Genomic DNA, 15,039 nt, shown 5'->3' with positions numbered 1-15,039 from the left:
CTGAAACATGCACCTTGCGCTCCTGCTTGCTCTTGTTATCGCTGAAATCTCCTTGCACTGTTGTTTTTTCAACCACTTGCGCTGCTGCTTACAGAGAGAGAGAGAGAGAGAGAGAGAGAGAGAGAGAGAGAGAGAGACAGAGAAATGAAATGATATATTAATGTCTACAAAAGGCCAAAATGACCTATGAGACCAATTGATTACAGTGATGAGTCTAGGGGGAGAGAGGGGGAGAGAGAGAGAGAGGGGAGGGGGCGGGGAGTGGCGCGAGGGGGAGGCAGGACTGCAAGGCAGCGCGAGAGAGCGAGGGTGGGGCGGGACTACAGGGCAGCACGAGGAGGGGGGGGGGGGCGGGGGGAGAGAGATTCACTGTTCCATTAAAGTCCATCCCCTAACATAAATGGGCCTCGATCCTATTATTCTTTTACTCTAGAGAGAGACTACTAATGAGAGCAGAGTGTGTAAACTTGTAATATCTATGATGTTGGGACTGCCTCTTTCCCCACCTTTGAGGTCCTTGATTGTACACTTTCTCCTTTTTTAATACATTTCTATTTTCTTTTTTTTTTTTAAATTCGGTATGGCAGACAATGTCAGCCTTTTGGTGATAGTGACAATTCATAACAGCAAAAGAAAACACTTGTATCATTTAGATGGTCTTTACTGCTTGCCAACCAATTGCACTACAATAATTTAGAGTCCCCAATCATGTTCACTTTGAAAATATAGAGGCATTCCTCCTAGCTGCTATCAACCACAGCCAGGTCGTTTCAATGAAGGGCATATGGAAAACTAGATATGCTCAATATACATAGATAACTAAATGGCTGTATCCTCAGAACATCAAGCTTCCATTCAAACCTATGCAAAAGCCAAATGTGGCCCAGCTGGGCAAATGTTCAATCTGGTCGATGTATTCGTGCACCTTCTTCTTATGAGCCAGATTGCTTGGAGTGTGCTTCACTTTGTTGTAAATTCAATCACGTGAAGGGGAAAAAATAGCCTTTAGACTGAGCACAGAATGAAGTACAAGTTGTTCTAAAAGAATATAAAAGAGGGAAGGAAGGAATCTAGCTCACATCTACTAGGCAGCAAGCAAGAAAAATCGATAATCCCTGATGAAGAAGTAAAAGGCCCTGGGTCACTGCTGCTTCAAACCATTCAATTTCCAATGGCTCAACAAAGCGGTTGAAATAGAGTCCCTGCAAACCAAAAATGTTCTATTCTCATGCTTTCTTAATTAAGCAAAGGGCCTTTATAGGAATATTCTCACCTGTATGTCAGCCATGCTTACTGACAAAACCCTTATAAGCACACTGTGAAAAGCACCATCATTGATGATGAAGTCCAACACTTTTCCCTTTAGCTGAGAAAAGTTTGGGTGGAAGTTTGATATAACCATATGGGTCAGCTCAAAAACCTGTGTACAGAATCAAATTCAAACATGAGTAAATACAGATTTAACTTTTCATAATAACCCGAGCCAAGCTGTGTGATGCCTGCAAGTTAGTGATCTTCATAATCATTACAGAATGTCCATCACTCCACGATGGATCATGGTCTTTCACTATGTAATAATAAGGAGACCTTTAAACCTAGCTCAATGAATAAATGTGTGCTATTCATAAAACCTACTCATTTTTGTTTTGATTTTAAGGATATAAGAACTGTCTGCTGTTGTCAATGAGTAACTAACCGTTCATGCAATCCATGCTGACATACCTTGGCAGTTATTTTCCAGCGTTCATGCTTCTGCTCATACTTCCAAGTCACATGATTCAAAGATAAGGTTCCAATCATGTGAATCACCATTTTGTGCAGGCCTTCAGTGTAGACTCCTTTCTTAACCATTAGCATGCATAGGTCCAGTACTGCGATTACAAAGACACTACATCAGAAGACTTAGCATTAAGAGCCCTATTGATATCTTAGGACGAACATCGACCAGAACATGGACACTCAAAAGATTCAAGGTATCAATACATGCATTAAAGAGTTCAGTCACATTCCATCACTTCCAAAGTCCAAAACATTGTTGAATTGATGCACTTATAAAGAGCTGGAGGCAGCTCCTATTCTAGGTGAAAACATTATTTTCGGAGCAAGAGAAGGACTCGCTATAGGACATCAAGAAAATAGAGGTCTTTGGGCACATCAAGAGAAAAAAGGGTGTTCTCCATAAGCATGAGTTACATATTACAAGATTACACACCTAAGCATTGTTGAAGTGTCCCCTTTAATGTCCTTGGGTATAAAAGGATATCGAGGGTAAACTATGCCTGGAGCTGTGTAGTGCACGACTATGAGACAAAATTATAAGGGGGGTATGAAGGTACCTCGACTATGCATCTATATTTGTATTGCACGACTCAGACAGACTCAAAAGACCAAGTAAGACTAGACTGTATGCTGCGCAGCTATAGGACAATCTTGCATTGTTTTCACTTCAGAAGATATCCAGTATGGGAAGAATCCAGATATAACTGATCGATCCAATGAAAACTACTAGTAGATGTGTGGTAGGCAAAGTGTATGATGAGCCAGAGAATGCTTTCCAAGTGTAGCGAATTCCCATTTGATTGTTGTCTGCTGCCATGACAAGAAAGATGAGCCGTAACAGCTTTCCAAGCTACGAGTAAACTAGAGGCAATCAAGCAATCTGGAATGTGACTAACCATCTTGCCAAACTAGGACTGTCAGACCCCTACTTTGGGATTGTTGTTTTACCAGGACCTTCCTTGATCGCATATCAGCATGTATGCGCCTCCACTTTCCCTCGGCAGTTTTCCACAAACGGTCCTGGGTTTCTTGCATTCTCTCATCTTCCCTTCAACAATTTGCGGTCTTCTTCACATGGGTCAGATTTTGATCTGTATGGTCTCTATGGCGTCAATGCAATTTACGAATGTTCCATCAGCATGATGCCAATCCCTTTTCTTCGTTCAAGATTTCACTTAGGCAATCCGCGCCTTGCCGGGCTGGCGGGGGGGGGGGGGGGTGGGGGTGGAATAAAGTAAAGTTATGCTTCTGATTCTGGTACAATAGTACGATGTAGCATCATACTGTATCACATGTACTCTACCACCCTATGGGCAGCTACAATCCCATGCCATGTATAAGTCGTGAGCACCTTCTTCTGTGTTTTGAGATCCTTCAATATATTGCTTCTCTTGAGTCAAAGAATGAAAAATATTCACAATTTCTTCGTTTCTTTGTTGGATGGCAGGCCTAGTAAAGTGTTTTAACTCTTGACATCGTTTTTATTCACTTGGAGCTAGTAACTGAATGACAAACACTGTATGCTACCGCAATGTGCAACACTTGAATGATCAATACTACACAACCTTGAAATAAACTGAACTGAACCAAAGGCCGAAGTTAGAAAACAAGATGTTGGAGCAACCTGCTCCTATACAAGATAGAATCAATGGCCCTGAAAAGCTACACCTACTGCCCCCATTGTGGTATTCTCTACAATTCAGCTTCTTGTTATAAAGAATTGAGTCTTCTTCTCCTTCAAGACTTTATGAACGTGAACCTCCAAACCCTTGCACCTCATGTAACCCAAATGGTGTTTCCTCCCTAACAATCATAAATATCTCCAATGTAATGAATAGTCACAAGGAACAGAGGGGGGATGGGGGCCCGGAACGAGGGAATACCGTCCCAAAATGTGTTTCCCATTCCCTAGACGAGAAAATTCCCTATTCTGTTTTCCACAACAGAACGCATTCGGCAATGCATTTTTTTGTGGAGAATAGGAAAGGTACACCGTGTCTTTTTTCTCCAAAATTCTATACTATCCCTTAGCAGGGCTATGTTAGACATTAGCTTAGCTTACATGTCAAGCTTAAACAAAGACTTATTCAAGTTTTTGCAAGGCTTAACTCAGTTTTGGAATACTTCCAACTAAGTAATGAGCAACAGGACCTGTGGACTTTCATTTTGCCATAGGCTTTCTTGCCAGATGGACACAGGGAATGGATCTAAATGGACTTGTAGATGGAACTCCAGTTACAGCTAGATTCCCAAGACTTCTTCCAAAATTTGCTCCGCATGTTAATGAAATTGGGAGATGTATGGGTTTTGTGGTTGGAGATGCTGTGATTCCTGATGATCAGGATCGCACAATCTCCATAAGGATGGTGCTCTTCCCATCCTTGGCGAAGAAACCTCCGCAATTTATTTCGCTCCCGACCATTCATGGGGGAGAAATTTTACAGAGGGTTTTCTTCATTGGTCTTCCTGGTCACTACTTTGTTTGTGGCAGAAAAGGCCATGTTGCTGCAGATTGTACTCGACGCAGGATTTCTCCTGATCAAAGGCAGCAAGCTTCAAAACAAGAGGCACTTCATGCGAATGGGGGATTGGAAGATCATTTGGTAAGGAGAAGAAGTGAAGCAAAGAAAGCTAGGAGGAAGGAAGGGAAGAAAAGAAGACGACGAGCTAGGAGGACAGAGGCTACAAAGCTTGTGTATAGAAGAAGAGAAAATGTTTCTCCTCTCTCCTCGGATACTACTTCTTCACCAGCTCTTCATGATCCGCCAGTTGATTCTCAGGGCAGTGATTTGGATATCAGCAGCAGCTCTGAAGGCATAAATTCAGCTTATGAGCGGCATTTTCCTTCTTTCGTAGAAAGTGCTAAGAAGTATGTTGAGTCTTTGAAGACGCCTAGGAGGTCTTCAAGACTTAACCCCCATATCTAGCCTTGATTTGAGGCAATCTTGTTTCTTAGATTGCCCTAGGATTTTATCTTTTGGTGATACCATTTATGGTGTTCTCTCTGTATTATCCTGATGTAATTCTACCTTGGGGTTTGTGCCCTTGAGGTGATTTTAATAGAAAGATTTTCTCTCTTGGAAAAAAAAAAGTAATGAGCAACAAAAAACTACAATACACAATGCACTCAAAGTTATAAGCACTCCCCATCCTGACCACCCCCCACCCCTTCCCAATTTAAAACCCCTGTTCCAAAGGGCTATGATGTAATACCCTCATAGAGGGCACGAACATTTTCCCCCCTAGAAAAAAACAAAACGGCCTATGAGAAAAATCAGAATGAACAAAGGTCCATTTCCTCATGCCTCATTGGAAAAAAGCGGTAAAAAAAAAAAGTCCGATAGTGATGTACTCGGTCATCTTCATAGAGTGGCTGAAAGTGTTACCTCCACATATGCTCATCCAAAAAGCATCCCTGTTGTCCAGCCATGGCTACAGGATTACTCCGCTGTCTAAGTGTGTGTAGAACACATCCTAGCTATTTATGCTTTACGTGTACAACAAGCATAATTTGTAACTACTTATTGTTATTCTAGTGATTAAATGGGATGCACCCAAGCCAAAGCTTATCTAAGATGTTATAGCCTGCATATATTTCCACATGTCTTTATAGACATCAAATAGGCACAGTTAGATAAAAAGAGGTACCACTTATCACAAGTAAGTGTTTTCCCATGGATCGTTCAGAGTCTTCACAAATATTTGATAGCAACTTCATAAACAAACCATCGTCCCTGCACCACAATGAGATTGTCAAACCATTACCCAAAACATGAGATGGTTTAAAAGTTGTTATTGGCCCTCTAGAATACATTACATTGTGTTGCAGCTCCAAACTGACAGCGGCTTTTGAAGCTCTGACATGACCTTCTGAGGACAGCTGCAGAGCTACATGAGTTAAACATCTTGAAATATCTCCTCGAACGGCATAAGCAGAAGGGGCTAAAACTTTGATTAACAAGGAAATCAAGCTAGCAATCACAAAAACCAGAAAAGAAGAAAGGTGAGAGCAGCAGCCTTGTTAGCAACCACGAAGACTGGACGTAAGGGCATTTCAACAGCTTATAGCACACTAGCAATGGCAACCACCAATTGCACCACAGGCCACAAGGCACATTTTACAAAAGAAGCCAAAACACTATCAAGTGACCAAAACTATCTCAAAAAAAAATGGAGGACAATGCCCTGTCATAACTTTTCTAAACAGAAGTTTATAGTTAAGGACCAGACTTCATCCATGAAGGAAAGAAATACTCTGAACACCACCAATGGAGAATAGCTCTGTGTGTCTCATATCCACTGTCTGCACAGCAGCGCCCCCCCCCTCCCCTCCCGAGGACTGGACGTAAGGACATTTCAACACATTCTAGCACACTAGCAAGGGCAACCACCAATTGCACCACAGGCCACAAGGCACATTATACAAAAGAAGCCAAAAACACTATCAAGTCACCAAAACTATCTCAAAAAAAAAAAAAAGGACAATGCACTATCATAACTTTTCTAATCAGCAGTTTATAGTTAAGGACCAGACTTCATCCATGAAGGAAAGAAATACTCTGAACACCCATGGAGAACAGCTCTCTGTGTCTCATATCTGTTGTCTGCACAGCAGCCCCCCCCCCCCCCCCCCCCCCCCCCCCCCCCCCCCCCCCCCCCCACACACCCCACCCCCCAAAAAAACACGCACACACACACACACACACATACTCTAAAAGGGAAACAAACGGTCTTTTCTCAATCTAGATTGACACGAGGGGATGAAATTCATAAGGAAGTCATTTATACCAATACACTAGAAACAATGGAAACAGGCTTCAAGGTATCTTCAACCCTGTTGATTCCCCAACACAAGATGAGAGGCACCATAAAAAGGGAAGCTGAAAGTGCACTTTGGCCCAATTTTAAATATTCAGAAAAGATTTCCACCTGTAAAGAGAAACACAAAAACCGCCTTGCATGTAGACAACTCAGAAGCAAGCATGGACAATTTCCACTTGTGCCACTTGTACTGCACATTGACAACATGGAGCTCACAAGAAATGTGGTGTTTAAAAAACTTATATCGTAGAGGATGTATCCTACATCCCTTATCTGGGTCCGATACCCAATCTGGTCATGGTTTCAGGTATGAGATCGCAATGAAGAGAGTCAAGGCTTTTTTCTACATTGAGTTGCATAATAAGAACACCCTGTTTACGCTCACACAATTTAACACAATCACTCAAATAACAGGGCCAATCAAAGGCCATACATACCGACACCTACCATTCTGCAAATACTCCAAACAGATTCGTGCAAAGAGAGGCAGTTGCATTGTGATCCGAGAGATCCAAGAGCTTGTCAAGCAGCAAACGCAGCACCACCAACATATCTATGCTGAAATCAGGCATCCACAAAGTGAATTCTTTTAGCGAGAACTGCAAAACTATTTCATGCTGGTGGCACTCCTCCTGAAAACCCAAAACCACAAAAAAAAAGGAGAATAGCTATAGTTTAAAAATGTGTTCGATTTCTCCAGACACACCTCACTGTCACCCCCATACGGCCGTCAGAACGTGCATCACGACAAAAATCAGACTTATCCAGTTTCAAGAATGCCTCTGCAATCATCTGCAGAATTCATTATTCCAGTGTGAAGTCTAGAAATTCACATTATATCAATACACTGAGAATATATGTAAGAGGGGCTTATCCAATGCGCTGTCTACTATCTCCCTATGCGCAAGGCAAAAACAAAGACCTGAAGCTAACTATAAGAGCACTTTTTACGTATGGATGGAAACAGCATTTACAAAACTACCTTATTGCTGCAAATCATATGATGAAGCAGATTGATAATGGCATGGACCTCTCCCCATGAATTTCCTGCCTCAATCAGCTCCACAAGGTGCAAAAGTAATAACACAATTGCACTGTGTTCGCACTGGGGGAATAAAAAAAAATTTAAGTACTACTGCATTTTTCTTAGAAAAGTAGCTAAGTTCTGTGAAAATAGAGAAAACTGAATAACATAATTAAAGTCCATCATTTAAATTTGTAGCATTCTTTCAGTGAAGCACATATTCGATTGTATTACTATATCAAGCCAGAATCTTTGTATTAAACAAGATTCCTTTGAAACTTCTTATTCTTTTTGTGCAAAATAAGGAAGCGGTCAATAGCACCAACTATCTCCTACATTTAAATGATGGGTGTCTCCACAAAGTATGACAGCAACTATAGTGGAGAAGCGTTCTCCCATCTAAGCACTATCACCCCTCATTTGGAATCAGAGGCAATCAGCTCTCCAGGCGATCAACAATCGGTCATGAAGAAGCTCTCCCGCCCTCAAAAGAAAAGAGTGGAAACAAGTCCCACTCCGTGTGGAGCGTGTTGATGGTCTCCCCACAAACTCAACTACGATTGCTTGATAAGAAGAAGCTTCCCTCCGAGCACTAGCCTGCATTTGTCTCTCCAAATACACCAACCCTGTAACGCTACTCACATTGGTGAAAGTCTATATCAATTGAATTTTTAGGTCCTGAAAGCTCTTAGAAAGAGGGTGCATTTAAAAGTCTCTCAATCTACAGATGACCTCCTTGGAATCGAGTGCAGAAAAGAAACTGAAAGCTCATGCAAGATATACGTTGTCGTGATGTGGCACATGCATAACGTGAAAATGTCTTGAAATCTTACTTTCTATGCCTCTTGGATCAATGGGAACAATTGCCATCATGTACATAGTTTGCTATGCGTGGGAGCGGTTGTTGCCGTGTATATACCTTAGCGAGGAGTTATGACCCTAGATACAACACGACAAGTGCTTTTATAATGTGAATGGTCCCTAACATGCTTTGGGAATGTTGATGGACCTAAAGCAGCATGGTCAAGCACTCGTGTCGCCTAGAAAGTTCAATGCGGGCGATCCGGTCCAAAAATAGCAAGTTTCGTGCGCAACCACAAATGATACATCTAAAGTGCTTGCCGAGTGGAGGAATGAGGTTTAGCATGTAAAAATAGCAGGTTTCGTGCGTAGCCACAAATGATACAACTAAAGTGCTTGCCAAGTGGAGAAATGAGGTTCATCCTGTAATTTGAGCCAAAAGGGATTTTTCTACAATGTCAAGGAGTTTTCCTAGCTCGTTTGGGCTTCTTACCGGCACATATATGGGTGAAAATGGGCAAAAAAGGCCACAAAGTGGTCAAAACTAACCCAAAAGTAGCAAAAGACGGGTCAAAATGCCACATTAACAACGGTGGGTGCTACTGCTAGTGTGTGGGAAGCTTTCGAAAGAAGGAAATGGGCACTTTTAGCCTCTCTATGAGGGGATACACAAGCTGCTTCTATGGTGTGCTAGTGCAGTCCCACACTTTCCTACCCTGTATTCGAGCATGTGGGCGACCTAATTAGGGTTTTCTCTCCTCAAAAAGGTGAGTTAATATGTGTGTGGAAGTCCTTAAGCTTTCATGATTGTACGTTGATGGTGAATCAAAGGAATACTCTTATGTTTTTTCGCTTAGCAAATTGGCATTGTACTTGTGCTATTGGGTCCAAGGCTACCTAGTTCGGTGAAAGAGAATTGAGTTTTGTGTTGATCTTGTGTTTATTTGAGAGTAGAGATTCCATGGCTAGAGTTTGAGTGTTTTCCTTTGTTTTTTTTCCTCGAATAAGTGTATTTCTCATCCGCAAAGCTGCGAACTCTCAAAGCAAGAGGCCCAGTGCCTTCCCACTTGTCTCGCGAACTTCCTGACATACTTTTTGGTGAACCCGACGCGAAATCAATTGGGGCGAGGGTTCAAAAGCTTAATTGAAATCTTCATAAAGGCCATTCAAGCTATGGAAGACCAAGGGATGAGCTTTGATGCGAACACAATGCTGATGTTTCAAGCCTTTGCTATGTTTATGCAGCAACAACAAGCTGCTAATAGGAGGGAACTTTCATCAACCAAATCCCTTTAATCAATGGTGAAGAAAATGGATCAATTTAATGGTAAAATTGTATCTAAATACTTGAGGAATTATGTTAAACAGGGTGCCTGCACTTGACATGGCGACAAGTTTTGAGCTTGTAGTTGTTCTCGAGTTTCGCGCACATTTAAGGGAGATGAGAAGCTGCGCATGATGAAGACTAGGAAGCTTTTAAAAAAGCTCTTAAGCAAGAATATGTTATGGAAGACTCCGAACGAGTAACAAGGAGGACTTTCTGTATTTGTGTTATTGGGTCCAAGGCTACCTAGTTCGGTGAAAGAGAATTGAGTTTTGTGTTGATCTTGTGTTTATTTGAGAGAGAGCTTCCATGGCTTGAGTTTGAGTGTTTTCCTTTGTTTTTCTTCCTCGAGTAAGTGTGTTTTGCATCCGCCAAGCTGCGAACTCTCACAGCCATAGGTTTGTAGTTGTTCTTGAGCTTCGAGCACATGTAAGGGAGATAAGAGGTGCACATGGTGAAGACTAGGAAGCTTTTAAGAAAGCTCTTAAGCAAGAATATTTCATGGAAGACTCCGAACGAGTAACAAAGAGGACTTTCTGCACTTGTCCTATTGGGTCCAAGGCTACCTAGTTCGGTGAAAGAATTGAGTTTTGTGTTGATCTTGTGTTTATTTGAGAGAGAGAGCTTCCATGGCTTGAGTTTGAATGTTTTCCTTTGTTCTACTTCCCCGAGTAAGTGTGTTTTGTATCCGCCAAGCTGCAAACTCTCACGGCCAAAGGCTTGACGCCTTCCCACGTGTCTCCCGAACTTCCTAACAACATAGAAGAATTCAGGAAAAGCCAAAATTCCCCTTTAAAGCGATCCGCATATCCACCCCTGTTCCCATGTTCCCCATTCCATGTGGTCATGCAAGGAATGCCAAGCTTGAAGGCAAAAGAGGTCTCCAACCACCTCTGGCAGTATAAACTCGAGTGTCTTTTTGGCCTTTGTAAGATGCTCAGGAGAAGATTTTGCCTTTCATCATCTCACAGGTGGTGAATAATCTTACTTAAAAGGTTTAACTATGTGGAGAGAGCCTATGGCGGAAGTAGTCAGGGTCCCCATTGCTTATCAGAAAAGCTTATGTATAGATGCAAGAGTAGGACATAAGGTTTTTTATTTCCACACATGCAATCATCCTCTCAAAATATGGTAAACTTTTTAGTTAGTAGTATAGATGCAGGAGTAGGACGCAAGGTTTTTTATTTCCACACATGCAATCATCCTCTCAAAATATGGTAAACTTTTTAGTTAGGTTACTCTCAAAACTAAAATCACAAAAAAGCATTATTTCAAGACTAATTTGTTCACTGTCTAGAAAACAAACTTGCAACTCAGAAGTAATGCATAACACTTACATAGAAAGAATCACGTTTTTGCAATGTTTCTTAGATTTAAAAGTCAAACAATTTCTATTTGACAAAAAAACATTTAGGTAAATGTCAAAATTTTCCCTGTACCTTCCAAAGCACGAGCCTTTTCTGATCATCAAGCATTTTGAGACACTGCCCAGCTGTTCCAGCGGGAATAAACAGGCCAGAAACCTCCGGTATTGGTACATCCATATTTGCAATCACTTGCTGGTTACTGTCTTCAACGTTATTAGCTCCTCCATATACACAGCTAATTTCTGATGGCTTGTACAAGAAGTCATACCTGCAAGACGATATATACTCTTTTGCTTTGTCACGGAAGAGATTCTCAAATCCTCTCTTGGTGAATCGACCTCTAAACTACTCAAGGCAATACACTAGATGGGGTTCTTTTAGATCACAAACTGTCCAAAGGAGCAACTCCTAAATACCTTCATAAGTTTGTCCTTACATAAAACATTTTATAAGAGGGGCTCAAACATTGCACAAAACACAATCAAAACATGCAAAAGCATAAATAGCTGACTTAATATTTATCTCGTTTTTGAAATAACAAAAACAAAAGAATGCTATCTGGAAAACACTGAGAGGCAAATTCAATGATACAAGCTTATACAAAAGGCACTTCGTACAAAAACAGAGCTCTAGAGTGTTTTCACATCAAGGACAACTTAGCACAAAAGAATTATTCCCTAAACATCAAACTCATACAAACAAGCCGATAGAGATTATTTTGGATTCCTTGGTATAACCCATAGAGTAAAATCAGATTCTAAATGGTATGGATCTGGAATGAAGCAATACATAACCAATACAAACATAATCCTATAATTTCACACTATAGTATCTTAGCTCCAAACAAGTACAAGATCATTGCCTCTATGGGGGGGATTTCAACATGCTTGAGGACCCCTCAGACAAGATTGGGGGCAGTCATGCTATTGTACATGGGGTTGAGTTGGCTGCTTGGGAACAGCTATGTCTGACCTTGCAAATTTCGGATGTTTGGCAACATTCTGGTTTTGCACTGGCTCTCAGACAGCCTCTCTTACTCCAGATCCACCGCAGAGTAGGCGGAGTGAATCTATCCAGGATAGATCGCTTCTATGCTAGTGAGCGCTTTTGTGACTTGGGTGGTTCTCTTTGCATTTTGGCAGGGACTACCTTCTCTGATCACGTGCCAGTGATCCTTACTCTAGCCGATAGGCAGAGGAGTGGCAATGTTAAGTTACGCATCCCTAAGAGGATTTTGCTAGATACAAAGCTCAGAGAGCCGGTGGTTACGTTGTGGACAAAGACTCTGGATACACAGGGGGACATTGCTATTAGAGTGGCCAATGGCCTCAGGAAGCTCAGTAGCTTCTTTCTCCAAGAGTCGATAGCATGACTGGTTGCGGCCCGAGAGGAGGAGAAGTGACTACGTCGGAGCATTGAATCCTTATGGGGATGCACGAGCGGCACCAAGTAGTCCCTCGACCTCTTGAAATTAGGGTTTGCAGAAGTAAGATAGGGTCCTGCAAATTTCAGCAAATGAATCCTTACTTATTTGTTGGGGATTCTTGGTGATTTATAGAGCATTTCTTATCCATTCTATAAGTTTTATGTAAAGGAAAAGTATGTCGAGCTGGTGTTCACTAGTGTGGCTACTCCTCAGTGCAGTGTGCACAAGTAATCTCACTCAGAAAAAAACCACAGCGACCATAGCAAGCTACTGAAACGAACAAAGAAAACAACAACACTTGCAAGACTAGATTTGAGAGCAGAGATCACAGTAGAGAGTAGACTCAAAGCTCAGCCACACCCATGTACTCACAATGCAGTCAGTGGCTGGCAACATCCTGAAATCCAGACCAAGGGCTATCAAGATACAACGGGGTATAGAGGCTTGATTGTGCAATGGAGATAGTGCTAGTGACACTTTGCGACTCGGGCTCAAGAACAGTACACTCAATGATGGACTACATTCTGATAAGTAATCTTCCACATAATATGTATACAATAACAAAAATATCTCCTCTAGTTGATGAGCCGTTGAAGTAGACCCATACATCAGTAATTGAGTAAGGGTGACAGACCCGATAGGCGCTAGGCTACGTCGATGAACTTGCTATCACTCGTCCCTCCCCACCAAAGGAGGTAGCTCAGAATAGTCGGTCCCCTAGCCTAGTTTCGATTCTATTACAAAGGGCTCCCTAGTGGACTTTGTCGCTCTTTAGACTACCTTGTATGTGTCATGCAATAGCAACAGACCCACTGAACCTCTTGGACACGACGACCCTTGAACTCTAAAACCACTGGGCTAGACTCGGCTTGACCAGCTAAACTCGACTCGACTAGACCAGGTGAGACTAGGGGAGACGAAGGCTAGCTGTACTCAACCAGCTAGACCAAACTAGTTAGACTGCTGACTAGACCAGGGCAAGGTACTAGGCGCCAGACCAAATGAGGGCGAGGGACTAGGCCAACCAGTTAGACCAGCATACCAGATCAAGACCAAGGCGAGAGACTAGGCCAAACCAGTTAGACCAGCTAGTCAGACGAATGGCGAAGACCAGCTAGACGAAGCTGGACGAAGGCGAAGGTGTACAAGACCAGGAAAGACACTAACGAGTTATACCTTCAACCCTGTACCACATCGAAGTGAGATTTCAGTTGAGGTCCCACCAGGCCGGCCAAAAATAAGAGCACCTGTAGCAAGGAAAGTGTGTCGAGCTCTCTAATGTGGGTGCTCCTAAGTGCAATATGCGTGAAACCTCACTCCAAAAATGAGAGCACATGTAGTAGGGAAAGTGTTTTGTGCTCTCTATTGTGGGTGTTCCTCAGTGCAAGACGCATGAAACCTCACTCCAACAAGGAAGAAAACACAATAGAGCAATGGAACAACAACTCAAAGACACAACAACAGACTCAAAACTCAATGGACTCGACTAACTCATGGACCCAGTACAGACTCTGGCTGACAGCACTCTCAGCTCCAAGCCCAGGACTCACACGTACAATGGGGGTATCAAGGCTCCAATGTGCAAGGAGAGTGTAGATGTGTGATGCTAGAATGAACACACGACTCTCGACTTTAGACTCATAGAACGTTTGGAAAAATATACTATAACCCAAACAGATTGTGCATATGTACAACCATAAGGGGCCCCAACGAAAACGCCGCAGTAAACTGCCAGTTTCAGCTGAGCCAACGGATAACTCAAATATCCTTGACAGTCCAGCTGCCCCTATCCAAAACTGTGGAGGGGATGAACTGGCCACCGTGTCCTCTAAACCACCATTGTTGCCACGTGTCACTGTCCAGGCGAAAGTCCACCCAGTGTGAACTCACGACCAAGTGTAACTGCCTTTCCCGTGCAAGTGGCACTGCAGCCCGCCGGCTACAATTTCCAAGAATGAGGGGTAGAGGATCAGAGAGTGGGTAGGACTCGAAGATCTTCAGATGTACCCAGGTTGGCTTCTTTGACACGGTCTTTGTAGGGCAGTGGTGGTACCTTCTCACCACTAGCTGTTGCTTGAGTGAGGATTGGCCCATCATGGGCAGGGTCAGATCAGTTTGAAAGTCCGTGTACTTCTCCTGAAGCCACCCAAGAGGCAAATCATCAGTAGGCAAGTCATCAGCTAAGGGACTTTGGGGGTATCAGCTCTTGATCTACCTGTGTTTGATGAAAACAAACACTGGAGGGAGGATTTCTTGCCTCAGCAATGATCCTTAACGGGTTCCCTTAGATCCAATGAATCTACTAAAAGAGTGTCATTGGGAGATAATTTTACAGAGGGAGGCTAAGGACTAGGATCAGGTTTTGTGCTGCCTGGCGGTTTCTTGGACAAGAGGGAAGCAAAGCGTGAGGTAGCTTGGAGGGAGGCTAAGGACTAGGATCAGGTTTTGTGCTGCCTGGCGGTTTCTTGGACAAGAGGGAAGCAAAGCGTGAGGTAGC

At 42.7% G+C, this 15,039-nt stretch overlaps 1 protein-coding gene across 5 annotated transcripts in view; it reads right to left on the bottom strand.

Moving 5' to 3' along the window:
- LOC147458565 (nucleoporin (DUF3414)) overlaps window positions 1–15,039 on the bottom strand; it is a 251,773-nt gene that overhangs the window by 91,149 nt on the left and 145,585 nt on the right. For all 5 annotated transcript variants that reach the window (XM_086513222.1, XM_086513223.1, XM_086513224.1 and 2 more), the window contains 9 exons: window positions 11,189–11,384; window positions 7,583–7,705; window positions 7,307–7,392; window positions 7,048–7,158; window positions 5,597–5,659; window positions 5,428–5,513; window positions 1,723–1,871; window positions 1,274–1,420; window positions 1,080–1,202 (listed from right to left, as the gene is read on the bottom strand). In XM_086513222.1, coding sequence (XP_086369348.1) covers window positions 1,080–1,202; window positions 1,274–1,420; window positions 1,723–1,871; window positions 5,428–5,513; window positions 5,597–5,659; window positions 7,048–7,158; window positions 7,307–7,392; window positions 7,583–7,705; window positions 11,189–11,384 — 1,084 coding nt within the window. The remainder of the gene's footprint in view (window positions 1–1,079; window positions 1,203–1,273; window positions 1,421–1,722; window positions 1,872–5,427; window positions 5,514–5,596; window positions 5,660–7,047; window positions 7,159–7,306; window positions 7,393–7,582; window positions 7,706–11,188; window positions 11,385–15,039) is intronic.

Source organism: Adiantum capillus-veneris, chromosome 5 (genome assembly GCF_014529385.1).
Source record: "Adiantum capillus-veneris isolate H3 chromosome 5, ASM1452938v2, whole genome shotgun sequence".
Lineage (NCBI taxonomy): Eukaryota > Viridiplantae > Streptophyta > Polypodiopsida > Polypodiales > Pteridaceae > Adiantum > Adiantum capillus-veneris.
Note: the sequence above shows the minus strand (reverse complement) of the source record. Positions and strands in the feature narration are given on the sequence as shown.